The sequence below is a fragment of the Lagopus leucura genome, unplaced genomic scaffold (genome assembly GCF_019238085.1).
Source record: "Lagopus leucura isolate 7727_CA_CO unplaced genomic scaffold, USGS_WTPT01 Super-Scaffold_100009, whole genome shotgun sequence".
NCBI classification, from domain to species: Eukaryota; Metazoa; Chordata; class Aves; order Galliformes; family Phasianidae; genus Lagopus; species Lagopus leucura.
Window position 1 is genome coordinate 19,498,922 of NW_024962266.1, and position 27,117 is coordinate 19,526,038.

Sequence of the window (27,117 nt, forward strand, 5' to 3'; positions counted from 1 at the left end):
GAAGAATTTTTATCTTTTATCTTTTGTAGTACTGACAACATGTATACTCAGGCCCCTCCTGGCTCCTCCTTGGTGCACTCATACACCTCGTACACCTACCAGTGTTCCATTCCTCTTGGGTGCCAACCAGAAGAGAAGATACGCCGGCACCGTGTCTGCATCCGTGCCTTGCTGGCACTGAGGGCATCTGGGCAGCCTTCATGGCTGCCACAAGCCAACGCTCAGCAGTGAAGTACCTTGTTTTGAGTTTCAGACAGCAGTTTTGAATGATAACACTTGTGATTTGTGCATCGTCCAAAACTCTTTGGATGCCATTTGTTGTTAGACTGTGGGGTTTGCTGAGGAAGTATCTCGCATTTAGCTATTTTTATCTTAGCTATTTATCTGAATGTCCTATTTTGTTTAGTTTGTTCGTCTTTTCTCACTGGGCGATGGGAATGGCGAACATCCCCATTCCAGATGCTGCCATATCCAGTCCTAAAGTAGTCATATTTAATTACTGAACATTTGCTATGAAGGCATTTCTAATAAGTTGGCAAGATGAGAAAAACCACATTAGTGGCTCTTGATACAAAGGATGGCCTCTGAGAAATGCAGAGTGTTAACCTTTGGGATGGTAGACCAAACCTGGCAGGAAAAAAGCTTGGTAGATGGGAGGTTGCAGCCTTGACTTGGGATCTTTTGATCTCTTTTTTTCTGAGAGTGTGGGAAAATAACCACTGTAATGTATACCATGTAGTAAGAGTCAGTGCAAGAGACAGGCCAAGGAGAGGGCTGTGGCGCCGTGCCATTGGAGGTCGTGACAACCTACTGCTGTTGCAGAAGACTTTGGGAAATAGCATTCCTGTTGGAGAGGGAGTTTGTTGTCAACGTCAGAAAGAAATCTTCAAATGCAGGAAAACAAAAACTGTTCCTGTTAGCAAAGGAAGTGACTTTTACCCTACAGATTTTTCTTTCCTTATTCTACTCCTGAATATTGCCTTCTTCTGAAAGTAACCCTGGCTCCCAGCTTGCAGCAGTTGGCAGGGGCTGTCAGTAATGCCGTGTCAGAAATTCACTAAATTGAGAGGAACTGTCTGTGGTTTTCTGTTCTTCACCTTTTTATGTCTGTCTTGTGTCTCACCAGTTTCTTGTCAGGCTCCAAGTTGTTTGGCACATTGGCTGCCTCAGTCTTACGTGTTTGTCCTACACTCTTGTCCTGCAGTTTCTGCAGACTAATAGAGTGTAACTAGTACATAAGAACAGAAGTCCTTGCTTAAAAGAGATGCCCAAACTGTGCCAAATGCCATAAGTAGTGTCTATCTGGAAAATAATCGTTTATGTTCACTGTAAACAATCACTTGATGTCAGTCTTTTCAATGGTACTTTGTCATTTTTAATCTTTCAAGAAATTAGACTTATTTACTCCTTTTGTCTAGTTGTTTCCTAAGCACTTTTGAACCAATTGACCGGTAGGGGGAGGATATGAGAGAAATTTGTAGTTTCTTAGGGAAAGTGGAAGGGGACTGATTGTTCACAGCCTTTTCCAGTGTAATTGAAGGTAAGAGAAGCCAGATTCAAAATCAGAAAATGAATGGGTCCCTATGAATTCAGGAGGACTGTGAACTCATAGAAGAGAATTTACTGATGGCTGCCAGACACATAGAACCTATACCCAACGTATGAAATCCCTGACTTGAAAATAATTATATTTGAGAGAAATACTATATCTATTTGCTGGCCCTTCATTCAGTGCACTGCTCAGCTGTGTAAAAGCTTGAATGAAAGCAAGCATTGACAGTGGCGTTGGCTTTGCATGGCTGAAGTGTTTGTGGAACTGCAATTCCAGGGAAGTGGGTGTGAAACCACTGCCTTAAACTGGAGTGTGTCTGTTTCCTGGCACTCTCTCTGTGCAAGTCACTCGTGCATTACATCAAAACTTGGCCCATCATGTCTTCACAGACAGTTTGTGAAGATCATTGTTCAGAGAAAATAGGTACACGCAAGTAAAAGCTGTTGTTCCTGATATGAACCTTGTTTCCTCCGAGTAACTGCTTCAGATGCTTTACATCACTTTGTTTTTCATTTCTGTTAGAACTGAGAACTTCTTCCTAATGCCTTCTTCTTTCTCCCTAGATAATTTGATCAAAGCCATCCTGTCAGCAACCAAAGATTACCGTCTAACTCCAGCTCTTGACAGGTAAGATGAGACCTTTTAGAGTAGTAGCCATTGAAGCAGTTGTTTTCCATGTCCTAAATAAACTTTGCCAGAGATTGGCTGTGCTTTGGAGGTGGATCAGGAGCTGGAAGCAGTACTTCTTCCAGTAAACTGTAAACTGTGAGAGGCCTTTTAAGTCAAACACAAGTGGGAAAAAGCCTTTACCTTTTGACTGTTTCCTAATCTTTTGTTTCCTATGGTGTCACAATACACTCTCTTGACTATTTTTCAAATAAGTAAATAGCAAGTTTTCTATAAACACATTATTCTTTTTCAGCCTTTCTGACAAAGCAATAGGATCACAAGAACCTCTTAGAGGGAAAGAAGGATCTGGCTTGTTTTAACAAAATGTTTCAAGAATTCCTTACTCTTAAGGCAGGAATGTGTGATTGTCCAAGCCTGTGCCAGGATGCGATAGCAGTACTCCAGGGTCCTGAGGTATTTGGATTGATGCCTTTGCAAGAAGTTCCTTTGATTCTTCAGTCCTATGGTAGAGCTTGCTTCTGAGACTGACATGTTTATGATCAACTTCCCAGCATTATTCCTTTAGTCTTTCCTATTCTTGTTTTTCCTGTCATTCCTTTTCTTTGCCCTGCAGTTTTGGTCTAGTGCTAAATCCTGGGTTGGAGGTACTTTCTTTCAGAAGCTGTCATAGGTTTTCACTGGGGCACAGTCTCTTTTGAAAGTCCTGTAGTGCTCTGTTCCAAGTAGCAGTGCTTCCTTGAACCCAGGCTAACAGTGCAGCTCCTGCTTTCTAAACACACTCGTTTTATTTCCTGGCCCAGCAGCCTTTCTCCCAATGTGACAAAGTTCATGAGTTTCTCCAGCCTTTCCATAGCTCTCATGTGGACTGTAGATCTTGCCAAATGTAGTTATGGTTGGGAGTTCATCTTTGTATTGAAAGTTTATTCTTATTATTTGCAGTCCCTCTGCTAATTTAGGTTGCTTTGAAGTTTGCCAAATGAAGATTTGGGTATGCTTCCCAAAATGTTCTGCTGGTGTGATCATTAATGAATTTACAATCCTGGCAGCAAGGAGCATCTGCTATTTTGGATTTCAGAAGTGTTGATGGAGATACTGTTGAGGGAAGACTAGCTGCTTTTCCATCTTATCTCAAGGTCAAAACAGAGCCAACAGTTTCTTTCTGACACAGCTTCACTCTGCAGGGAGCAGGAGCCTGAGGTTTGGATCGCTTCCTTACTGCTCACCATTCAAGGAGAAAGTCTCCATCTTCACCCTTTACTCTTCTCTTTGCAGCAACTGGAACAGGCCTGATTTATGGGCTGAAAAAATGCTCTGTTGTGACAGAGCTGGGTAAGAGATAATAGAATCATAGATTAACAAATGTTACAAAGATCTTTGTGTCCAGTACCACTAGATGTATCTAGTCTGTGATGTACAAGGGGTCAAATCTTTCAAGTCCCTCCACATGTAGGCTTTCTGGAGCTTAGTAAGGTGATTCTAGGAGTAGGGAAGATGCTCCAAGTTCACCTTTTCTTTAGAATGGGGTTGCATTAACATTTTCTCTGTTGGCAAAGACAATATAAGAAGCTATCTTTCCTTCTGTGACCTGCTCTGTTGTTCCCTTCTCTCTCCTTGTACTGCTAATGTTTAGGATAGAGTAGTTCTGTTGCAAGCAACCTACAAAGATCATTGAGTTCACCTGCCTGAGCCCTTCATGGCTAACTGAAAGTTGAAGCATGTTATTAAGGGCATTATGCGAATGCTTCTTGAACAGATAAGCACAGGACATCAATCACCTTGCTAGGAAGTCTTGTCCAGTGTCTGACCACTCTCCCAGTAAGTATTGTTTTCCTAATACCTAGGCTGAGGGCAGGCTTTAAAGTAAGTTTTTCTCTTAACCTAGGTCATTTTAGTCACCTCATTTGCAGAGCTTCCCTCCCACTGAACAGTTGTTCAGGCACAGCTCTGGAGCAGCAGCACGGAGAGGCAGAGGAGTAGGGATGGGTGGGGAGGGTGAGCGCATCTGAACCTATTGAAACAAGCATTCATGTAACCACATGCTGACTGCAGCTTTCCCAGGGGAAGGGTGGGAGAGGCAGGGGAGATGAGGTCAGAACAGTGCGTGAGAGCATAGGAAGGAAAGAGGGGATTAGGGCTGTGCGGTGGGGGATCTACACCAAGCCTGCAGTCTTGTCCCCACCCAAGCTTCTCCATTTCTGTCCCCCTTCACAAAAATATCCCTTTGAGATGTTAACTTCACGTATGTCCTAGAAGCCCTGAAAGTGAACTTGTTTGTTTGACTATCCCTGTGTCAAAAGGGCATCCTGATGTACCTTTCCTGACACAATGTACTCGACTTGGTGCTGAAATGAGGCAAACTCAATCCTTCCGGGTATGCGTACACCTTTCATCATCCCAGAGCAGCTTTGTCAACTCACTCCAACTAATCCCTCCATTGTGAGCAGAGGGTTTTGTTAACAACTTGCAGCAGCTGGAGGGCATGTGAACAAATGCTGTAGTTCACTTCTGTAACAGTGCAAGTGATGTCCTGCTTTCTTAGTTGTTCTCCATGTCATCCTTATTATGGCACCTTTGTGTTGTAGAGCTTTTGATATCATGCTTCTACTCCAGGGCAGGAGGTAGGTAAAGTTGCAGTTGTCTCTGCGATGGTAGTTGGAACTCTGCTCTGAGTTTTCCTGGGGAAAATCAGACCATTTTGTATTGCTTCCAGGTGGTAAAGAAGGCAAACAGCAAATTTGAGTTTATAACACAATATTTACCAATGCAGTATATAAAGTAATGAGGAAGGAACTTGATGGAGCAGAAGTGCCTGTGTCCCTCCAGGCTGATAGCACTGGTAGAAGAAGCAGCAGCCGGATCAGACAGGCATATGCTAAGCCTCCCTGAGCACCAGTTGCCCTCAAGATGTTTTTGTTTGGTTGTTTTTTTTTAAATTACTGTTACATCTTTCCTCAAAGCATTTGGTTCCAAAGTTGCGTAGAGGAAGGCTTTGTGGTTTTTTTCCTTTTACAAATCCCTGAAGTGCTCTGACAAGGGAGGAAGGGGAGGCAGGAATGGCTACGATGCATGCATGTGCTTACAGTACTGTATTGTTCCAGAATGTTGACGTGAATCCTAGTCTTGGTATAGATGAACTCAAGCTCTGAGCACATGTGTCAGAGGCTGCACATCTGGCTTCAGCTCCCAGCTTGGGGCTTTAGGGAATGCCTTTCTGCTCTAGAAGGTCCATGACCCTCCTTCATACCACCCGGGTAGCAAATTGGAATAGGGGCTCCATTTGATGATTCAGTACATGAGCTGTTCTGGAAAAGGTATATGGGATGGACATGATATGTGAGCAAACCAAAAGGTGTTTGCACACCTTTTTAGGAAAACCATTGAACTATGTAACTGATGCTGCCTGCACTGTGTGTTTCCTTAGCCAGAAACTTGCCTGGAGCCAGCAGTTCAGCTGCACTGATGCAGAGTGTCCAAACTACTGGTCAGAATGTGGGGTCAGGTGCCCGACACTTCCCTGCCCAAGGCTTCTCTCTCACAATTTCTCACCTATAATAGGGTGGCATTATAACCTTCTCACTGTCCTACAAGATGGCTGGCATTGCAGGGAAAGTGTGTAAAACACTTCTCAAAAAAAAAAAAAAAAAAGCCATTAGGAGATCAAAGACTAAACCTTCGGTTCTAGGGGGAGAACGATGAAGAGAGAATGATGTCCTGTACTGCCGTGACAATGAAATATGTTCTATATTTTCAGTTAGTAACTGTGAAGATGTTAATTGGCAATTACGTCTTTTCAAATCAGTAAGCCCTGGATAGTATTTAAAGAGTTAAATGAGGTGTTCTCTTTATTATTACTGTTTGCTTTTTAACCCTTCTTGGAATGTTGAGCAGGACAGCAAATGTAAGAGATATGGGGTGACAGTATGTTGATGAGCTTGGTTTTGTAGGAAAAATGCTGGAAAGTTTGATCTAGACCAGAGCTAGGCTGGCAGCATAATTGATGTCAGTTATCTTGGGTTTTGTGGAAATAAAACCTTTTCATGTAAGTGGGATATTTTTTAGATAAGCTGGAAGCTAGATAAAGGTAACCTTTGTAAAGACAGGCATTAGTTATTTATCTCTGTCCAGCATTATGTTCCATGCAATGTCTCTGTAGATCTATCAGCTTTCTAGGAATGGAATATGACACACAGCTTCTAAAAGTCACTGTCAGGGCTGAGAATTAATTCGTTAGTGAACTTCCCATGCAAGTCTGCTGGCAGGTATTCCCAGTGCCTAAGGCTGATCTGGAGGAAACGTGAAATTGCACTAAACATCTGCTGCAGCCAAAAAGTGGGGTTGTGAGGAATAGGAGGACTGAGTGAGTCTCGACCTTTCTGTAGAGCTCTCTTTTGAGCAGTGCTCCTTTACTGGAGCCAAACCAAAAATCAGGCATCGCAGAGGTGACGACGCAGAGTCTGCTTGCAAGATGAGAATTGTGTTCCGCCAACCAGTGACTATAAAAGGAACACTGAAACAATGTACATATACATAAAATCTCTGTACAAAAGGGATGTTTTTGAGCAGCATTAGCTCCGCATGCTGGTGTTCCGGAGTCAGTGCTTCAGAGGTCTGGGGAGAAGCCGAAAGCAGTTCGGAAAGGTAGTGCAAATGTGACTCAAAATCTAGGAGAGCTGCCATAGCATGAGGCATGTGACGAACTTGGTTCAGTTTGTATGGTCAAGAGAAAATTAAGGATGGGCTTTGATCAGTCTACAAGTGCAGTGTGGGAACGGGGCCATAACGAGAGGCTGCTCGGACAGCTTTGGCTGATGGAACTGGTGCTTCCCTCTGTGTAGCTAATGCTCGCCAGTCTGACCCAGGGCTGCTCATCCACCTCCAGGCAGTTGTTTACACACAGCAGTCTGTCAGGAAGAGCATCACGTGCACATGTGGAAGGGGCTGCTGACAGTAGATGGTGCTTTAATTTAGCAGACGAGGGAAGGATGTGCTCATGTAGTTTGAGGCTGGAACAAACACATCTGTATCCGAAATTGGTGAAAGCAAGTGGGTAGAGGGGAGCGTGTGTAACTTGTAGCTTTAAGATTTTAGCACAGTATTTTTCATCAAAAACTAAAAATAAGACGAGTCATGGCTTGGAGACAGCTGGGGAAAGAAGTTACTGTATTTCACTCAGTGCTCTGTTGGTCAGGAGGAGAAACTTCCTTATCATAATCATCCAACATGCTTTTTCTTATCTGAAAGTTTACCCGTCCAGAACCAAGCTGTCTTTGTTTTCCCTCTTGCAGCATCTTTTCCTTACAGGTTGTGACAAAAATGTTCCCTTTGTCATGTAAGTGCCTGTTGTTGGGACAGGCTCATTCTCTTGCTTCCCTGACACAATATGCCTCCTGAACCAGACCGTGCCCCTGCTTTCTCCTTGTCACCAGAACTGTGCCAGTATCTGTAAAATTCTTCCTCTGCTGTTGGATTTGATCACCACAAACATCTCCACTTCCTTGGCCCTTAGGGACACAGGCGTGCGTCTGTCTTCTTGAGGAAGTGTTTTCTCTGGGAAAGACAGCTGTTCCTGAGTGCTTTCTGGGTGCTGCGCTGTGAATTGTGTGCAGATCTCCAGCTAATGGCTGTCAGCAGGGTAACCCGCAGTGATTTGCTGAATCTTTCAAGTGCTCTCCAGCCCCGCTCTGCTGAGACAGACCCCACATCAGCAGAGCTTTCCTCGTGCTGACTCTTCAGACACATCTCAGTGGGGCCAGGAGACAGCCTGGAGGAGACCATTCAGCTGTGCCTGGGGTAGGACGGCCCCCCAGCAGAGATCTGCTCTAAGCAACTGATTGCCTTGGACCCTTTCCTAAGAAGGCTGTGCAGACACGTATTCCTGCAGTGAACTACCAGAGCTGGAGGCGCGGTGCCAGAAGAGCCAGCTGTGTTTGGGATTAGATGGCTGGAAAGAAGTCTTCTCCCTGTCTTCAGAACGAAATCACTTTATAACATCTGCCGCGGAGTTCTTGTGACTCATGGTTCCACAAGAAACCGTTCTCTTCCTTCTCTTTCTGTGTCTCAGTTAATTAAGGTTATTTTCCTTCCCGTTCTGTCGATGTATGCGTTTCTTCCTGGGGAGAGGACGTGGGCAGGTCCTTTTTCTGTCCATTAGTGTTTTTCCATTGCTTGAGTTCTCATGAGAACAGTGACAAAAAAAGCACTCAGCAAGGTGAGCACAGCCCAGATAACCTGACAAGGATTAGCTGGGAAGGGGACTTCCTCACCGAGTCTTTGCCTTATTGTTTTTTCAGTGCTAAGTGAATAATGAGGAGGTTTAACTAAACAGATGGGTTAGATTCAAGCCAATCTACCAGGGGTTTTGGGGAGAAGACATGCTCGTCCCAATGGCCCATCTCATCAGACCACACTTGGGGGAAGTGTTGAAAGCAGTTTATCACGTGTAATGCCTGGGCTTGATGGGGTGAGATAGGGATCAAATGTATCCCTGTCCTCTCCTTAATCCTTCATATTCCAAAAAGTTTCCTGGATTTCTCAGATAGATGCAAACTAAATATGTGCAGCTCTGTGTTTGAAGTCATGCTATAAAAGTCATCTCTTCCCTCTGTGCTTCCTCCACAGTCTCAGCTGCCGACGATGTATTATTGTGGGAAATGGTGGAGTACTTGCCAATAAGTCATTGGGGTTAAAAATTGATGACTATGATGTCGTTGTCAGGTGAGTCTTTGGCATCACGGTTTTCTTGTCACGTATATAGTTCCTCTATCAGTTGACATGCTATGCAGGTGAAGGTCTAACCTGCACTAGAGGCAAGATCCAATGGTGTAAAATTATTAACTGACATGAGGAAAATAGAAGACATAAACGTTTAAGTTACAAAGCATAGAATCATAGAATTGTTTGTGTTGGAAAAGACCCCAGAGGGTTGAATGGTCCAAATTCACTGCAGTGAACAGGAACACCCACAGCTTCATCAGGTGCTCAGAGTCCCGTGCAGCCTGACCTTGAGCGTCTTTTGGGATGGGGCACCCACCACCTCTCCAGGCAAGCTGCGCCAGTGCCTCACAGTTAGGAGGGGAAGAACTAGGAACTGTGCAACATAGCATCTCAGGACACAGTAAACCTCCACAAGTGAGGACCCAGTAATGGTGCAACAGGAGTAGATGTGCCTTGGAAGCTGTGAATGCTTTGCCTCTGTTTCACTGTGGGTAATGATGTTGAATAAGGGAGCGGAAGCAGAGTGGCATCAAGTGGAGACAACTGCAGTCAGAATTAGGACTTTTTTCTTTTGCTGAGAACTTGGGTCACCACCTGAAAAACGTGCTGATCTGGGAAATCGTAGGTCTGGTTGTAACTCATAGTAATTAATCTGTCAGGTCAGGGAGGTGTTCTGGGTGACTGGAGATTAACAAACATAATACCTGTACTAATGGAGAGTGAGAGAGTGTGTGTGTGGGAGGGAGGGGGATGCACTCTGGGGAGCTGCAGACCCATTTGTCTGACTGGGGAAAAGCACAGAGCTTTAGAGCAGGTTCTGAAGTGTGAGTAACCAAATATTATGATGGAAAGTAGGAAAAGTGGGATAAACTGCAGTGTGAGTTTATAAAAGGAGGTTTAACTTAATCTAAGGTGGTGTCATTTTTCCTTAGTAAGATAACCGATTTCATATCAAAGGGAATGTAACTGATCTCAGAACTTTAGACAACCATGAGATGTGGTGGTAAATGGCAAATTCTTAGCTAAGGTGGAAGAAAGAAAATGATTACTAAAAGAATTTAAGGCAAAGAGAGGAAGTAATTTTGCATGGTGCGTGTGAGGAATGAATAGAACATAGTATAATAAATACCTGCTCGACTCTGGACAAAGACCAAGGAGGTCCTTTTCAGTCCTTTGTTCCTGTGAACCGTTGTTTTCCCAGCATTGCTGTGCACAGGCCGAGCGCTGCTCAGAACAGGACAGAACTTTCACAGTCTCAGTTCACTCTGCTATTTGTGGCTATCAAAGAGCTTGTACTGCTCGTCATAGTCTGGTGACTTGCAGTGATTTGAGCTGAATTAATGTTCAGTTACAGCCCCTTCTTGCGCTCAGGCTGTTCACAAAGCAACAAGAGAACAGTTTCAGCCTGTCTCTACCGGGCCACCCACTAGAATTTATATCTACTGTTTAATTTCAAAATGAAAAATTCAACCCTTTCTGCCCATGTCAATAAATCTGAGTATTTGCAAGCTGAGAGGATAAGAGGGCTGCTGAGCACCTGTACTGGTTGCAGGTTGGATAAAGGAGAGAAAAGTCAACTATGAAGGTTAAATGAAGCCAGGTGGCTGGAAGTGGGACTGGAGGAGGTGAGAGCAGACTTCTTAAACGTATCCACCTGCTTTCCTTGCTCCTGTGGAAGCCCTTTCTGTACAGCATCCTTTTTTATGGGTTGCAAAGCTCCTTTGAAGAATCAGATTTTGGAACCCAGGAGGTGAATTTTGAGGGGAAAAAAACGTAATGCCTTTATGGACAAAGGAGTGATCCAGCAGTATATGGAGATTCGTGATGCATTGCATGTTACCACGTGAGGAGCACTAGTTGCAGCAAGAATTTTTTTATCTGGTGGTAAAGAGAATCAAATCAGCGTTGACAGTTCTAGAACAGCTTGAGGTGAGTTTCTTGCTGCTTTATTGATGAAGTGTTACAGTGTAGATATTACCCCCAGCTGTTTTACCTGGCAAGAGCTTCTTGCAGCACTTACCAGTGCTCTGATGTGTTGAGATGCCTCCTCACAATAGACTGCAGGGGGAAAAACAAGTGTCTCTCAGCAACCTGTGACTGAGATTCACCTCATGGTGATACATAGTGATGTTGGTGCCTCCCTTAGTCTCTGAGCCAGAACTTTTCTTGCTCAATTGCCAGTTCTGCCCCAGGGGCATGGACCCTGTGTGATGGTGCTGGCTCATTAGCAGGGCTCAGTGCTAAGCTTCCATCAGCAACTCACCTTCTGGCCCATTGCTGGAGTTCATTTTACTCGGGGGAAATGGTTTGTTTTGTTTCCTGTCTAGATACAGTGTAGGGGTTCTGAGTTTGGGGAGATTTAGGAAGGCCAGCAGCAAAACAGCTAACCCTCTTTAGTTCTGAACTGAATTTCAGATTTTATGTAAGGATCTTCCTCCACTAAAATGTTTCCCACCTAAAATGCTTATCCGGGCTGAAAAAGACAAATCCAGATCCTCGTTAACATTCCTACATGAGAAAATCTGCAGTCCGTAAGCATTTTCCAGTGTACTGAACTACCCCAAGTCAAGAAAGCTGTAATAATTCAAGCAGGCAGCACTATCCCATCAGGGGCTGCTGTTTGATGTCAGCGTGATTTGCTTTCCAAAATGCTTGAAATGTCCTCAGCTTTGGGCTTCTGGTGTTGAATGGGCTGGTTGGCACGCACAGAGGAGTTCTGTACCGCAGCAGCATCTCCTCCGAGTTGCTGAGAGCAGGGTGCTGCTGCACCTTACCCCAAGCACAGCCCTGCTTCTTCCTTCTGCTGGCGTTGCAGGGCACTTTGCCTTATGCATGGGGAATTATTATTATTGTTCCTCCTTTTGAAAAGCATCACCTAGCTGAGTTCCCTGCCTAGTCTTGCTGCAGATGGGATGAGCACAAGCTCTGCACTGGTTAGCACAGCTTCCAATCCAATTTAAATCACATGAGTGGATGTGCAAAAGTGGTTTACATTGTATTAAATCAAGTAATTTAAATAGCTTTTAATTAAGCTGTTGCCAGTTGGTGTAAAGTTGTATAAATGTTTACAGCAAAGAACTGCAGAAGACATGGCAGCTGTGTGCATCATCGATGTGTGTTGTGTGTGATGGGGATCTGTGACAGCATCTTCTCTGCTTCCCTCCAGGCTGAACTCGGCTCCAGTGAAGGGGTTTGAAAAAGATGTGGGTGGCAAAACAACTCTCCGGATCACATATCCTGAAGGTGCAATCCAGAAAATGGAGCAGTATGAGAAGGATTCCCTGTTTGTTCTGGCGGGATTCAAATGGCAGGATTTCAAGTGGCTGAAGTACATTGTTTACAAGGAGAAAGTGGTAAGAGCACGGGTAGCTGACACTGTGGAGGTCACCTAATGAGAAATGGTGGGTAGATGTTATATCCCAATCATATGTGCCACGTTTTGCTCTGAGGAGGTTTCCTCAGCGTGCCTTCCCAAATTTACATCCATGGACTTCGGTTTTAATTAAGTATGTTTTACAAATACATCTACTCTCTGTAACCTGAGCTTGCATTGCAGATGAGATTTTCCATTAAATAGTATGCAGTGTGTGGTATGAACAATGAATTGAACTTTTATTTTAAAGAGTACATGAAAGGAACAGCTTTTGCATGGATTTGGTAGCAATGGCAATGGGAGGACGGTTGGACTAGATGATCTTCTAGGTCCTTTCCAAGCTTGTGATTCTATAATTCGATGATTTTTTGCACCCGTAGGATTTCAGGGCAGAGGAAGGAAGACAAAAATGACAGCAGAAGGAAATGGGCTTTTGGGTGTAAGAGTGTGATGGCAGTGAATGGGTGGAGGAGGTGAGTGAATGGGTCAAAGGAGGTGATCCTCCCCCTCTACTCTGCCCTGGTAAGACCTCATCTGGAGTACTGCGTCCAGTTCTGGGCTCCCCAGTACAAACAAGACAGGGATCTCTTGGAAAGAGTCCAGCGGAGGGCCACGAAGATGGTGAAGGGCCTGGAGCATCTCTCCTGTGAGGAAAGGCTGAGTGAACTGGGTCTGTTCAGCCTTGAAAAAAGAAGACTGAGAGGGGACCTGATCCAGGTCTATAAATATCTAAGGTGTGGGGGGCAGAATGGCGAGGCCGGACTCTTTTCAGTGGTGAGTGGAGACAGGACAAGGGGAAACGGCTGGAAACTGCAGCATAGGAAGTTCCGCACAAACATGCGCAAGAACTTCTTTACAGTGAGGTGACGGAGCACTGGAACAGGCTGCCCAGGGAGGTGGTGGAGTCTCCTTCTCTGGAGATGTTCAAGACCTGCCTGGATGCCTACCTGTGCGACCTACTGTAGGGAACCTGCTTTGGCAGGGGGGTTGGACTCGATGATCTCTGGAGGTCCCTTCCAACCCCTACAATTCTGTGATTCTGTGAGGAGGCAGCAACAGCACGATGTGTTGAAAAGGCTACAATCCATGGGTGTGATATGATCTCCTGAATAGCACCAGCCATTATGCATTGCTAACTTGTTGCTGTACTGAGATTCGTAATTTTGGTTTGCCTAACATACCATCTAGAAGAACAATATCACATATGTTTTAAAGCCACTGAAATGGAGAAGACGTTGTTTCCCCTATGTAAATATTTTGACCCCATCAGTTGCATTAGTGCCCTTCTCTAGTGCCATAGGCCTGTTGCTTGTTGGTGCTGTTCTCCATAATTCTCCCATCCAAAGTGGAATCAGGTTGTGTTGACTGGCTTCTCTTTCAGTGGGTGGTTTCTCTGTATCTGTTGTCATGAAGTCCAGAATAAGTCGCTTCTGTTTGGCCATAATTCTTCTTTTACAAACTGTATTTCTCTGTTTTCACATGTTCTTTAATGACTTCTCAACAAATAACCAGACCATCAGTGTTTGGAGAATAAGATGTTATATTGTGTGTTTAGAGATAAAGAGAGGAGCTTGGCGGCTCGCCTTATGCAGAATGAAAACAGTTTGGGAAAACAGTTTTATTTAGCTGTTATATAGATGGCCTTAGGGCTCGTACTCACTCTTGTCTCACACTGGCACCAATTATTTTTCTATTACCAGGCAGGATAAGTTACCTGTTAGCCTGTGGGCAAGCACCAGTGGGATTTGGTTAAATGAATAATTGAGTCAAAAGTTTTCTTTGTGTTTTGTGTCATGCTCTTGTTCTTCATTCTAGGCAAAGGAAGGATTTTAATACCTTGATGGCATCAGTGCTCTGCTGCCTGAATGCACCATTAGGGATCTGTAGTTCTAAGGGTGGTTTAGTTTGCTTCAAATCCAATTGAATTTCCACCTGATGCCTGTAGTCATGGAGCACTGATTGTGATACCGTGTCCCTGGTTCTGAAGAGAGATGGTGAGCAGTTTGTTAGAACTGGCAGGGTGATTGCAGTCATCTTCTTTGAATGCTGCAGCACTCAGTTTGTCCCACAGGAGAAAGAACTTGAGGTTCTTGCACTGTTGGTTACTCTTGGAGTTGGCTCATTATCGTTCTGTCTCTGGAATAAACTCCACTCTTCTTTCAGTGCTTGTAGGTGGTATTTCCCACGTCTCTTTATTTCTCTTGTTCTTTTGAAAGTCTGTAGTTGATTCATATTTTCCTTGAAGAGCAGTGTCAAAAAAGTATGAAGAACATAAACTAGAGAGAGCAAACAACTGTTTAATCAGCCTTGCACTCCTTGCTATACTATACATTGCTTGCTGTGTCTGCTTGGCCAGCATGGCACAGGGCAGCCGGTGAGTGTCCTGGTGTTTGGATGAGCCAAAGAGCAGCCACCTCCCAGCTCCAGGGCTCTGTAGTTGGTTCTTCTTGCCAAAAGAGGCAGTGCTGTGCACTTGTTCCTATTGATTCTTTCTTCCAGAGCGCTTCTCCAGTTTGCCAAGTTCCTTTGGCAGAGCTTTCCTGCATACCTGCCATTCTTTCCAAATTCATGTCCTCTGCAATTTAATAAACATACTTTTTGCTCCATCGTCCAGGTTGGCAATAAAAACACTAAACAGAATTGGTTCCTAGGCAGACCCCAGTCCAATGTGTCCTTCATTTCACTGAAAACTCCTTCTGAATAGGGTTTTTATGGCCACTTCTGAGCTCATATCACAGTAGTGTCGTTAATAAAGAAACGTTTGTAGCGTCTTTGTGGAGGAGAGACGTCAGAGGCGTTACTGAATTCCTGTTCATGCCTTGCTTCTGCCCTATGGTAATTCTTTTACTGTAGAAAGAAATAATGTTTTGTTATAAGTAATGATTTGGTTTTGACAAATCCACCTGAATTACTGCACATCTTTCTTTTGGGTGTTTTTTTCATCTTTGTTTTTGTTTTTTTTTTTTATAATTAATCTTGTTATTCTGAGAAATGCAATCATAAACTGAGTCCCTTCCTTTTTTTGCCTCCTTAGGGACAGGAACTACTTCTGTCCTCTTTTCAGCTGTCTGACACTCTACCTGTTCCACCAGGGTTCCCAAAGGGAATCGTTACTGTTTTTGAGGCCACTGGGTGACCAGTTCATTGAATAGTCCAGGACAGAGTCCGGGTGACTGGAAAACATCTGTCTTGTCCTCCCTGGTCTGCTCTCTCTGTGTTTGAGCTGCGATCATGCTGTCGCTGGCTCTGGCTGCAAGCAGGTGGTTTCACAGCTGCGTCTTCCAATGGAGACTAATGCAGAAAGAGCTGTGTCTGCTGGCTGGGAGGAATGGCCCAGCGGAGAGCTATCAGTGCTCTGGGAATAAGGCGTGGGTGTCTGTTTGTTCTGGTAGTGATTGTTGGTATTTTTATCAGTGTGTGGCAAGGTCAAAAAGACAGACACTTGCCCCACGGTCTCTGTGGAGCATTTCTGTTTCTCTCTTGGCTGATCATCTGGAGAAAAGGGAGACTCTCCCTTTCTTGGGTTCGGAGAGGTACTCTGTCCACCTGCTGCTTATTACTTATCTGAGATTAAGCCTGTCCCTCTGCAAAGCAGTGCTTTGCAGAGTCAAAGGTCAGGCTGACCTCAGGACAGAGATAAGGGAGATGGAAGCATCCTGCCAAAGAATGTGACTGTTGTGGAAATGGACACAATCCTTCATAAAATGGGCCAAACTCAAACTTCTGATGTTTCCTTTGTCTCTGAATTTTGGTGGCAACTACATATATCCACGGCACAGTCGTGATAAGATATGAGACTTTCTGATTTCCTCCAGATGTAATCAGCCCCAGAGCTGCTTGGAGTTGTGTGACTGGATGTTCTGGGCCAGGTACCGTCATCCTTGCATGGTTCTCTCAAGCAAGTGAAGTCAAAGGGAGTTTATCTGTGAAAGAGTAAATGAGAGACGAGTGGCTATTTATTACCAGGGTCAGTGGTTGGATTAACTTATTCTCCATGCAGCTGAGAAGGATTTATTCTGTGTTATGTTAGTCTTCGTGCAACGCTTGCACGCTGAGAAAGGGATAAGTACTTTATGCTGTAGAGAGAAGGATTTTCAGGAGATGTTAGGAGGAAAGAATCAGTGTGATGAAATAGCAGCATCAGAACAGTGAGACAGAGGATAAAGGAGAAAATAATGGCATGTATAGTGGGTAAATGGAGAAGAAGGGGTATGGGATGGAGCAAGGTGGCATGTTTAGCAGAAGGGAGTATTGCGCCATGTTGACCCAGTGTGTAGGTGTGTACAGGTGGGAAGGAAGCAGATTGGAGCCCCACAGCTTTTGTGTTTATTGCAGAAGGATCACAGGTGTGAGTTGTTCATGCAACTTTGGGCTGCAGTGCTGACTTGCAGTTGCTGCTGACACTCCTAGGCACCTTCCTTCAATGAAGAGCTGCTGCCGTGCATCCCCAGTGGTGGATTACTCATGGACAGTCACTCAGAACTTTCTCCTGGCTGATTTTTGGCCAAAGGATGTTACCCACACATATCATGATTCACCTGGTTCCTTACTACTGCTGCACCACCTTGCATCACCTGTCTGTCCATCACAGAAGCTCATCCTGAAGCTCATCTAGAGTATCGGGGGAATTAGAGGAGATTTTTCTATGTGGTTCCCTTCTCTATTCTGCTGGAGAAGAATTAAATACCGTTGCATTCAGGGTGGTAGATGCTGTGTGAAACAGAGGAATTTACAAGCAGCAATTATGCAAACCAGCCATCACAGACTGGCACGGCGGCTGCTTCCAGAGTGCTTTTTTGCCATCATTAGTGAGTCAGAAGGAGCTCTTTTGTTTGCTTAGGGCTCAGTTCCCTGAACATCTGGCACACGGTGGTGAAACAGCCAAGTGAGGGCAAAGGTTTCACTAGCAATTGGCAGCCCACAAGCTTCCTTCTCGTGCAGTAATGAGCCCGTGGCTGCTTTCAGCAGGAATCTCTGCAGCCCTTGCCAGGAGGAGTCCCGTGTATAGTAAGCAGTGGCAGCACCTTGAAGGACTTTGGTCGTGAAAGTCATGGAAGCAAGTGAGCACCTGCCTGCCAGCAAGGCCAAAGTGTGGCTGTCCCCTTCAGGGGCGTGCCTCTGAATCCTGCACCCTGCAGCAATGCCACCTGAAAAGCAGCCAAGATGCAGCAGTGGGCAGGAGATAAGCCCTCTCTTTGCGAGAGCATTGCCTTCTTGCTCTCCTTCGACTCTGATAGAAGAGGACAGAAGCTGAGCTTGCTGCCCCATCATCAGTAAGAGGAAGCTTTTGATGTAGGAAGTCGTCTTAAGGGCTGTCATATTTCTTTCATTAATCTGAGTTTTCCACCAAATAGGCATTTATGAATAATCCTTCCAAAAGTGTAATGTAGGCAGGCATGGCTGGTGAGTAAGGCACGAAGGACACGATGGGGCTTGTGCTGGGGGAGAGGCAAGGAAGCCTTCCCAGAGATGGAGAGGCAAGGAAGGTGGCGAAGGTGTCCAAGGAAGGACAGTGACATGTCCCAGGTCCCAGCAGACATGGCCAAAGGCCACTACCACTCGCAGGGGATGTATGGAGCACCCAATAGCAGAGTGCCTTGTTTCCTCGTTGTGGTGGTTCAGAGCCAGGGTCAGGGCAGCTGAACCACTGTTGATGTTGAAGTGAAGAATAGAGTTGGAACTTGAGGCAAATTCTTCCGGCCCCTGTGAAGCCTCTGACTGAGGAAGAAGTGGGACGTTGCTTTCTGGAGAATGCTCTGTATTCCTTTAATGTAGAGTCACTGGGATTTGGTTTGTGTTTCCAGAATGATTCTTGGGACTTCTCTTTCTTAGGTTTTGATCGCATTCTACCCATACAAAAGACTGTGCTGCTTGAGAGGTTGTACCCCTATGGTCAGGACCTTCTCCCTCAGTGAGCAGTAGTGGTGGGCATGGCCCAAGGGGACCAAAGAAGACTTACAAATGCAAAAGTAAATCTTTTGCTTGAGCAAAGGAGTTCAGAACCATTTCCCGATGACATAAGAGTAAGCGTGAGCACTGGTGCTCTGTTGGAGAATATGAGCCATTTTTTTCCAATCATGGTCAGAGAAGAGGTTGGAAAATAAATGTGTATGCTATAAAACATCTTTCCCCTGCTGACCAGAAAAGGGAGGAGATCTTTGTCCTGTACCATGTAAGCTTTAACAAGCTTTCAAATAGCAGTGGGGTGACAGCCTGATGGGGACTTCGGTAGACAAATGACCCAGTTTGCAACATGGACTTTGGGGTAGACATCCTGGCCAGATTCCCAAAGGAAGGTTGTTGGTATGGAAGGTGCAGGCTGGAGCTTGCCCTTGGTACATACTTGCATGCAACAGCATAATAAGATTAGACAGGTCACTGCATAGCTGAGAGCTGCTCCCACCCAGGCATACTCTGTGTCTGTAGGTATACTGTCAGCTGTCAGCTGGTGATGAGCTGCTCTGCTGCCACTGCAGCATGCCTGCATGGCATTTAATAATATCAGGTGGATTCATGCTGGACAGTAACATTTATTCATGCTAGTCTTCGGTAGTCCTTAAAGAACCTTTACCCCATATCTGCCAAGACAGCATCATCTTCATTTCTGACTCAGTAATCCCAGCTGAGACATGAAAATCAAAGCTCTTCAGTTAGATTTGTACTCCTCTCCAGTTCCTCTTCAGATCATTCTTAAATGAAGACACCAAAGCAGAATTATCGCCTGGAAAGACTCGATCATTGCTGTCCTAGGGCATCCTTTCTGCTGGTTGCCTCACTGTCCTGCTTTATCCTGAGACTCTTTTCCTAAAATTGTCATCTTCTAAATCTCTTCTGATGTCTGCTGCCATCCAGTTGACAATTGCTTTTTCTGGGTATTTCCTGCTCCTGCCTTCTCCATCCATGGCTCAGCTGGAGTAACAATAATTATTTTTAAAAAGAGGGGAGAATTTAGAAAATTGCTTTTTCTTTCTTTTTCTTTCTTTTTTCTTCTTTTTTTTTTTTTTTAAACCATTTCCTTCTGTTGAAGAGCCAGCCTGAGCAAAGGCCAACTCCAGAGCTAATGCAGCTGTCTTGAAAAAGCATCGAGAGGGTGCTCGTGTTGTGCTCTCCCTCGCTGGCAGACACCAGCAGTATTTGGACATCAAAATTACACAGATCCTGGGAGATGCATTTCAAGGTCATAGTGCATGTAAACCCAGGTTACACTGGTAGCTGCACTGATCAAACACAGACTTGGAATATCTCAGACGGTGGAAAGGATTTCATTCCAAGTCCGATGCTGATACTAACGAAAGACATGACTCTATAAACAGCAGAGCTAACAAAATTGCCTGATCGCCTCTGGATTTATGTCTTTCTCTCTCACGCCTCCCTCTTGCACCACAATACTCTCAAATTTCTCCCACTTCATGAATCCTCTCTGTTCCATTTGACCCCTGACTACTGCGTGCTCCCATGATGGCCAGGCCATGTGCATTTGCTGTGTCATGCACGTCATTGGGCACCCAGCGGGCCAAACAAGCAGGCAAGTGCTGTTCTTGCACTGCACCGTCTCCTTCTGGCCCCACATGCAGATGTATGGGTCCCCTCCATCCAGGCTTTGCCCCTAGTGCCACCCATGCCTGCTGTGGATACTGAGTTGCCCACATGTGCAGCAGCTGTTCCTCAATGCAAGAGCAGTGCGTTGTGAATGCAGCACGTGGGGAGTCAGAGAACATCAACAGCACCGAAATGGAGACATCGCCCAGAGGGGTTTCAGCCCTTCGTGCGAGCGTGAGTGGAATAAAGATGTTCTGTGTTAGCACTTGAGTAAGGACAAGAATCATTTGAGGTCTGCAAAGCCTCCTTTCTTCTAAAAGATTTCAGTTCAATTTATTTACTTTATGCACGAGATTTTGGGGAGATTTACTTACAGTCTTACTGTACCTACATCGAAGGAACTTCTTTTTCTCAGTAGACTTCAGTTAGAAGAAGTATACCTGAAGCTAGGCAAACAACCAAAAAAGGCAGCACGCTGATATCAGTGCTGTTATTTTTGCTACATCTGCCCTACAGGCTTGATGAATTTACTCTTATGTCAAATCTTAAAATCAAGACTGGATGTCTTAGTGAAGTTCTGCTGAAGCTGCAGGAGAGTGAAAGTCTGGTAGAGGTTGTTGATGGAGGGAGGGAGCATTGCTCCCTGCTCTGCAGGATGTCTGAAGGATGTCAGGAGGATCTCTTGGCATTTTGCACAGTACTGCTACAAAACAGTACCTACCTAGTGATAGCTTGGAGCTGAAGTGAGTTATCAACCTGGACAGGTGTAATTTCCTAGAGATGTGAGCTTATAGTACTCAAGCAACATACCAGTGGAAGTGAGCACTGGCTACTGACAACCACTGAAACACAGATTTCATCAGTATCTGGGAAAACTGTGTTGCTTGAGTGTACCCACGGTTGAGCTGCACTCTTGTGTTCCCTTCTGGCCTTCCTGTTCTGTGCCTTATGGGAAGCTCTGTCTTCACTCTCTGTGACCCGTTTGTTTGTTGACTGAGGAGCAAGACCACAAGCCAGTAGAGCCCTTGACAGCCTTGCATTGAAGTAAGTTAATTGCTTCATCCAATTTTCTTTTCCCAGTGCTTACTTAGCCAGATCTGCCTCTGTGTCCTGAGGGAGAAGGCTTCACAAAATTCCCCAGCAGAGCCCTTCAAAAAGCATTGCAACACCACAGGATGCTGTGATTTCACCCATGTGAAGACCCACTGAGGAAGGAGAAACATTAATTTGATTTTGTAAATAAAATCACATGCTTTCTATCAGTGACTGAATAGAGGCTCCCTTTCACAGCTCTAGAGTTTTGGTATCTGCATGTTTTCTTTAAAAAAAAAAAAAAAATCTGAACAGTAAATATTTATCCAAGATGTGTGGTTGTTAATATGATCCAGTCTCCAGTCATTTTGAATGGTGTCATGATGACAGATGTTAATTCAGAAAGGAATAGATTGGACGATTTATGCCTGAAACACATGTGTTCCTTGGCGGCCTCAGTGGATTACTGGCATAGTTAGTGCTGTCTGAGCAATTTGTAACGATGTCTCTGCCTCAAAGCACTGAGGGTCCAGGATAAGGGGGTTGATCTATATCTCTGGTTAGCTATAACGCACTGTGAGGTAGCTAAAGTCTCTGTTTGCTTTTATCTTCCTACATTTATCTCTCCCCTTTTGCTAGGGAGATGTGCGGTGCTTCTGGCTCTTTTCTAGGCCACAACTTTTTTCTGCAAAAGAGGAAGATGCGTGTGGGGTGCAAAGCTCTGACTTCATCCACCGGAGCTCACCTCTAGGTTCAGCTTCAATCCTGCCTCTACACACGCTGTTACTTAATGCAGATAGAATCACAGAATCATTAAGGTTGGAAAAGACCTCTAAGATCACCCAGTCTGACCCCACCATGCCCACTGACCATGTCTCAGTGCCACATCCATGCAGTTCTTGGACACCTCCAGGGATGCCCACCACCTCCCTGGGCAGCTGTGCCACTGCATCACCGCTCTTTTGAAGAAGAAATTGTTCCTAATATCCAAGCTGAACCTCCCCTGGTGCAACTTAAAGGCCATCACCTCGCATCTTATCACTGTCACCTGGGAGAAGAGGCTGACCCCCACCTCACCACAACCTCCTTTCTGGCAGTTGTAGTTGCTTGTCTTGATGACTGAAATGAAAATAAACCAAACCGTGTGAAGGCTGTGAGCAAGAGAGGCTCTGGGAACGTTTTGCTAGGTCAACTCAGAAGGTCTTCTCAGCTGTTTGATTTGCCATGTTCTGGCTCTTTTCAGTGAAAAGAATTTTGCTCACAACTGGCAAGTACAGCAGATGGTGGGTCTGGCCCAGGTAATCAGCACTCTGTTTGGAAAAGCACTCCAGAATAATGTTCTGTTTAGATGACAGTTTATATAGGTTCTCATCTTTTAAGAATAATGTTGCTAAAAATGTTGTCTTTTGTAAAACACCTATTATTAATGCAAGTCTAGAAAACAGAGTCGGGCAGGATCTCCCTGGCATCTTCCCAAACTCTTGCTGTCTTGACCTTTCTGCTTTCCCCTCCTAAAAGATGCTGAATAGTTTGTATATATTCTATAGGAACACTCAGTGAACATAGACAGTATTTGGCTTCTCATTTCAGTGAAGATGCCAAAAAGGGAGAGGACAGCTTTTTTGTGTACTCTTGTTGTAAAAACAATGTAAAAATTTTCCCTAGGGACTCGCTTTAAGATAACTTCAGAGAGCAGTGAGGGTTTCTAGGCTATAATTCTTAGTATGGTGATTCTTTTGCCTTTTTTGCAGTGTGCCAAGATTTAGTCTAAATATGTGATTTTTAATGAGATGTTGTTTGTATTCAAACTTGTGAACCAGTTCAGCTCCCTAAAAAGACTTGGCTGATGGGTTGTCCTCGAGCGCCCTGGGATACCCTCGTGCTTTGCCACCAAAATCTGCAAAGACAGCACTGTTTTCACTCTTTTTTTTTTTTCTTTTTCTTTTTTTTTCTTGTTTTGGAGAAGGTTCCAGCATATTGTTATAAGTAGAGCAGGTAGTTGTGCTTCTAGTTGGGATCACCTCATGTTTTCTTTTGTCAGTAACCAGGAAAATGGCTCTGTCACTTCATTATGCTGTCACCTTCAAGCTGATGTTTTCCATGTTTGGCTCAGCTGGGAACTTCAGCTGAAGTAACTCAGCTGTCTTTCAGGATGAGGCTAGTGAAAATATATGATTTTCTACGTGTTGAAAACAAACAAGCTCTCCCACCCCATTCTGAGAGACTGAAATTCTGGAATTTGGTCAGGCCGTTACCATGGCAGCCTGCTGGGATTCTTGCTATTCCTGTAAAATCCCATGGCTCGTTCTGTTCCCTGAGGCTAATCGATGCTGGCAGCTCAGTTCCATGTGCACTGAGCATGGTCCATCCAGCCAGGCTTCCCGAGCCTGTGCTGGCCAGGTGTCCTCCCCATGCCCTCATTTGGAATGCAACATCTCCAGGATATAGGAATAAAAAGGATTTTCATTGCAATTGCTTCTCCAAGTGAAATTGGGGCATTGAACAACAGAGAGCAGGGGGTATCGTTGGGACCTCCTTTCCAAAATGGGACTTGGAGGTGGAGGGGGGTGAGTACAGGAACAGAGAGAAAAGGTTTATCACCAATAGGGATCTCTTCAAAAGTTTGCAGGTGGGTTAGGAATGAGTAGTTTGGAAGTCCTGGATTGCCTTCTGCCCTAATGGCTAATCCTGCAGACAGTAGTCTACTGGGGCTTATATTTGCACTTACAGAGCTGTGCTGAGGTTAATTATTCCATTTGATGGTGATTTTTTTCTTGAGTTGTTGGTTGTTTTTTTTTTAACATATTGAGTTGCGCTGTAAAACTTTATAAAGAGCTCCATGGTAGTAAAATTCAGCCATCAGAAGCTAGGAGAAGCAAAATTTCATGTTATGTTTTCAGTGTTAATTCAGTTCTTCTCTGCAGATGTTACCCATTATTATATCCTCACTCTTTTGGAGCGGTGGTGTCTATCTGGTGGAGCGGGAACGCTGTGATTTAATCTGATTTCCATAGTGGAAGGAGTTAAGCCTTGGCATGAGTAGTTGCAGAAGCCACAGGACATGTGGATAGGAAAAAGAATTGCTCCCTGATGGCGGATGCTGAGGCTTCCTCTGGAGGAGGTGATTTGATAGGGTGAGAGTTGATGGCCTGACGTTGCACCAGGGGAGATTCAGGTTGGGTATTAGGAACAATTTCTTCTCCAAAAGAGTGGTGATGAGCTGGCACAGGCTGCCTGGGGAGGTGGTGCAGTCACTGTCTGAGGTGTTCATGGAGCATGGAAATGTGGCTCTGGGGGACGTGGTCAGTGGGCAATACTGGCGGTAGGTGAATGGTTGGACTAGACAATCTTAGAGGTCTATTCCAGCCCTAATGATTCTATGATTTAGCCTTTAAATGACCATTGTGGTGCTGGGGAAGTTAGATGAGAATTTTCCAAACGTAGTTGAAATCCCCTGGGGTGGACATACCAAAAAAGTGTGCCTTCAGAAGCAGCAAAGCTAATGGAGCTGTGTTGTGAGCTTACCAAAAGTTCTGGAAATTGAGGAGAAGGAGTCTGAATTTGAGCATCGGGAGGCAGTAGAAATTGGATGTTTGTTAGTGCATTTTCTCCCCTGTAAAATGGTGTAATACATGCCAAATGTTGCAGGGATGTTGTAAATATGAAAGTATTGCTTGTAAAATACTTATATATATGGCAATATTAGAAAAAAATCTTATGGGAAAATTAGAAAGTCAGTGTTCACAACAGAAATGCTGAAGTTCTGAAGTCGCAGGGCTGTCCTGCTTCAGCACTTCCTAACATGTGGTTTTGGCCTTTCAGCCATGATATTCTTGTAATAGATGTTATATGAGTATGACATTTCCTAAACTATGTAATAAAAATTATAGTGAATTAAAGGGACTGGTCCCTGATGGATATAAAATATCCCATAAATGGTCGTAATATTACTGGGCCTGTTCTTCTTTGGGATTTTTCTGAAACTGTATTGCTTTAGATGTTCTTCTGCTGAAAGGTTATTATTAATGGACAAAAAGACACAACGTAAACATAAATTATCTACATCCATTGTTTTTCTTCTAAAAACTTCTGTCTTAAGGTATTTCAAAGCACAAAAATTTCATCAGATTTTGGCTCAAAATCCAGCTTGCATTCTGAGCAAAAGAATCTCTAGTACAGCCTATCCATCACTCTGTTCACACAGGACAAACACATCTTCCAACACCGTATGCAAGCTATCATTTACGCTTTGACTTGAGAAATACAATATTCATCAAAATAATCTTTGGTTCTCTTCGCAGCTCATCTGCTGTGTTCCAAGTTCCATTTTTGTCACAGGACAGCCTTTTGTTACCTTACAACTGTGAACTGGATTTCACTCTCAGTTACACTGATAAAGCTGTAGAAATACGTTAAAAACAAAATAATTACTTTGGATTTGCAGTGTGCATAACAGAAAGCTAAAAATTTGCACTCATGGCCCTTTGAAGCTCTAAGCCTTCTCAACCCAGTTATCAAGCCTTAATGGAAGTGATCTCTAAGCTCACATAGTGAAGTATTATTAGCTCAACTCTTCCATTGAGGAAACATAAATTTTTGCTAAAAAAAAACCCAAAACACAATGCCTCTAGTAGTATCTTGTATTAAAAGGTGGTTTTGTATCCATCCTGCTTTGCTTCTATCTTTGCCACTGAAAATCCTGGGTAGAAAATGTATTTGGGTTTCTCATTGAGGAACAGTAGTAAAAGCTAAATTTGGGGGTTTGCAATCTATTGGGAGTTCTCTTGGCCAGTATGTTAGCTGATGGTGCTGTTGGGAGATGGAATGGCCTGGGAAATTGCAGCCATTTGATTTTAGACTTAGTAGAATTTGGAGAGATTAAATAAATATGATAAAAGATTAGAAATGACATATTATTGGATGCTCCAAGAGCTACATCTTGTTTCGTAGTCAAGATGAGGGTGGACAAGATGAGGGAAAGGTTCGAGCACCCTGCTTCAGTCAGAGCAAGAGAGCTTTCAGTGGGTAGATAGGAGTGGAACAAAATGCAGACTCTAGAAGGTAAAGATAGAGGAACTCAGAATGAGTGCCAGTCCTCAGAGCTGTGTACAAAAGGTTGTGAATGCTTCTCTGTCACCTTGAGAAAGTTGGTTAAACATACCTGAGGTACAGGATAGTGTGGCTAGCAGTTGACCATCAGCCCGGATTGCAGACTCTCAATACCTCTGTCTCGTTGCTAAAACTTCCTCTTTGCTTTGGTAATTTCATCTTGATTACCACTTGTAGAAGAGCATTTTCAAGGTCTCCACGTCTGCTTGACCACTAAGAAATGCCCTATTGGCTGATAAGATGCTTATTTTCTAGCAAAAACACACCTTCCATCTAATCCAGTTACAGCTGAGCAGAAACCTTTCAAAGGCCTCTGCAGATGGATTACAGCAATTCTGCTGTGCCCTGTGTTTGTGTGACAGCAAGTGCCTGTGGATGACAGGTATAGAATAACCACATTCCAGCCCAGGTAGGGGCAGAGATCTCATAGCTATGTGCTTCACAGCACTTGCAGTCCTTGCGATTGCCTTGTCATTCCATTGCTTTTGCTTTCCTTTCCTGCCCTCCTTCCTCTCCATTCCTGGTGTTACAAGGGTAACAAGAGCAGTCATCGCCATTTATCACAGGTTCTCTTTCCAGCCTTGTCATCTTTCCTGTTGCTCCGCAGTATAGTATTGTATTGTACACCTGCATTTAATAGTACTACCCCTGTTTTGGAGCGATATTAGAAATGTTGTTCTGGGAGACTTAGCCTTCTCCTAATCATAGACTCAAGGTTGGAAAAGACCACTTGGATTGTTTAGTCCAACCGCCCACCTACCACCAATATTGCCCACTGATCACATCCCTCAGTGCCGCTTCTCCACAGTTGTTGAACACATCCAGGAACGGTGACCCCACCACCTCTCTGGGCAGCTTGTGCCACTCTTGCAGAAAAGAAATCGTTCCTGATAGCCAGCCTCCTCTGGAGCAACTGAAAGCCATCACTTCTCATCCTATCTTTGCTCTTCCGTTAAGGTCTGCTTCTTGGCTGAGGGCCTGAGTTTCTGTATTTTAGTTTACATTGTGATCCACTTTAGTGAATAAGAGATAGAAAACTGAATGGAGACCAAAAAAAAGCCTGCAACCATCTGTCCCTGTTACCCTTCTGCAGATAGACAGAATGAGGACTATAGCTCTAGGAGAGGTGTGCCATTCCTCATCACTTCCCCTAACCTACCATCTCTGG

General features: G+C 44.4%; 1 protein-coding gene across 4 annotated transcripts in view; it reads left to right on the top strand.

Annotated features, from left to right (window-relative positions):
- The window catches only part of ST3GAL3 (ST3 beta-galactoside alpha-2,3-sialyltransferase 3), a 147,896-nt gene that overhangs the window by 94,330 nt on the left and 26,449 nt on the right, over positions 1-27,117 (top strand). For all 4 annotated transcript variants that reach the window (XM_042873568.1, XM_042873569.1, XM_042873570.1 and 1 more), the window contains 3 exons: positions 2,116-2,179; positions 8,801-8,896; positions 12,063-12,249. In XM_042873568.1, the coding sequence (XP_042729502.1) occupies positions 2,116-2,179; positions 8,801-8,896; positions 12,063-12,249 (347 nt within the window). The remainder of the gene's footprint in view (positions 1-2,115; positions 2,180-8,800; positions 8,897-12,062; positions 12,250-27,117) is intronic.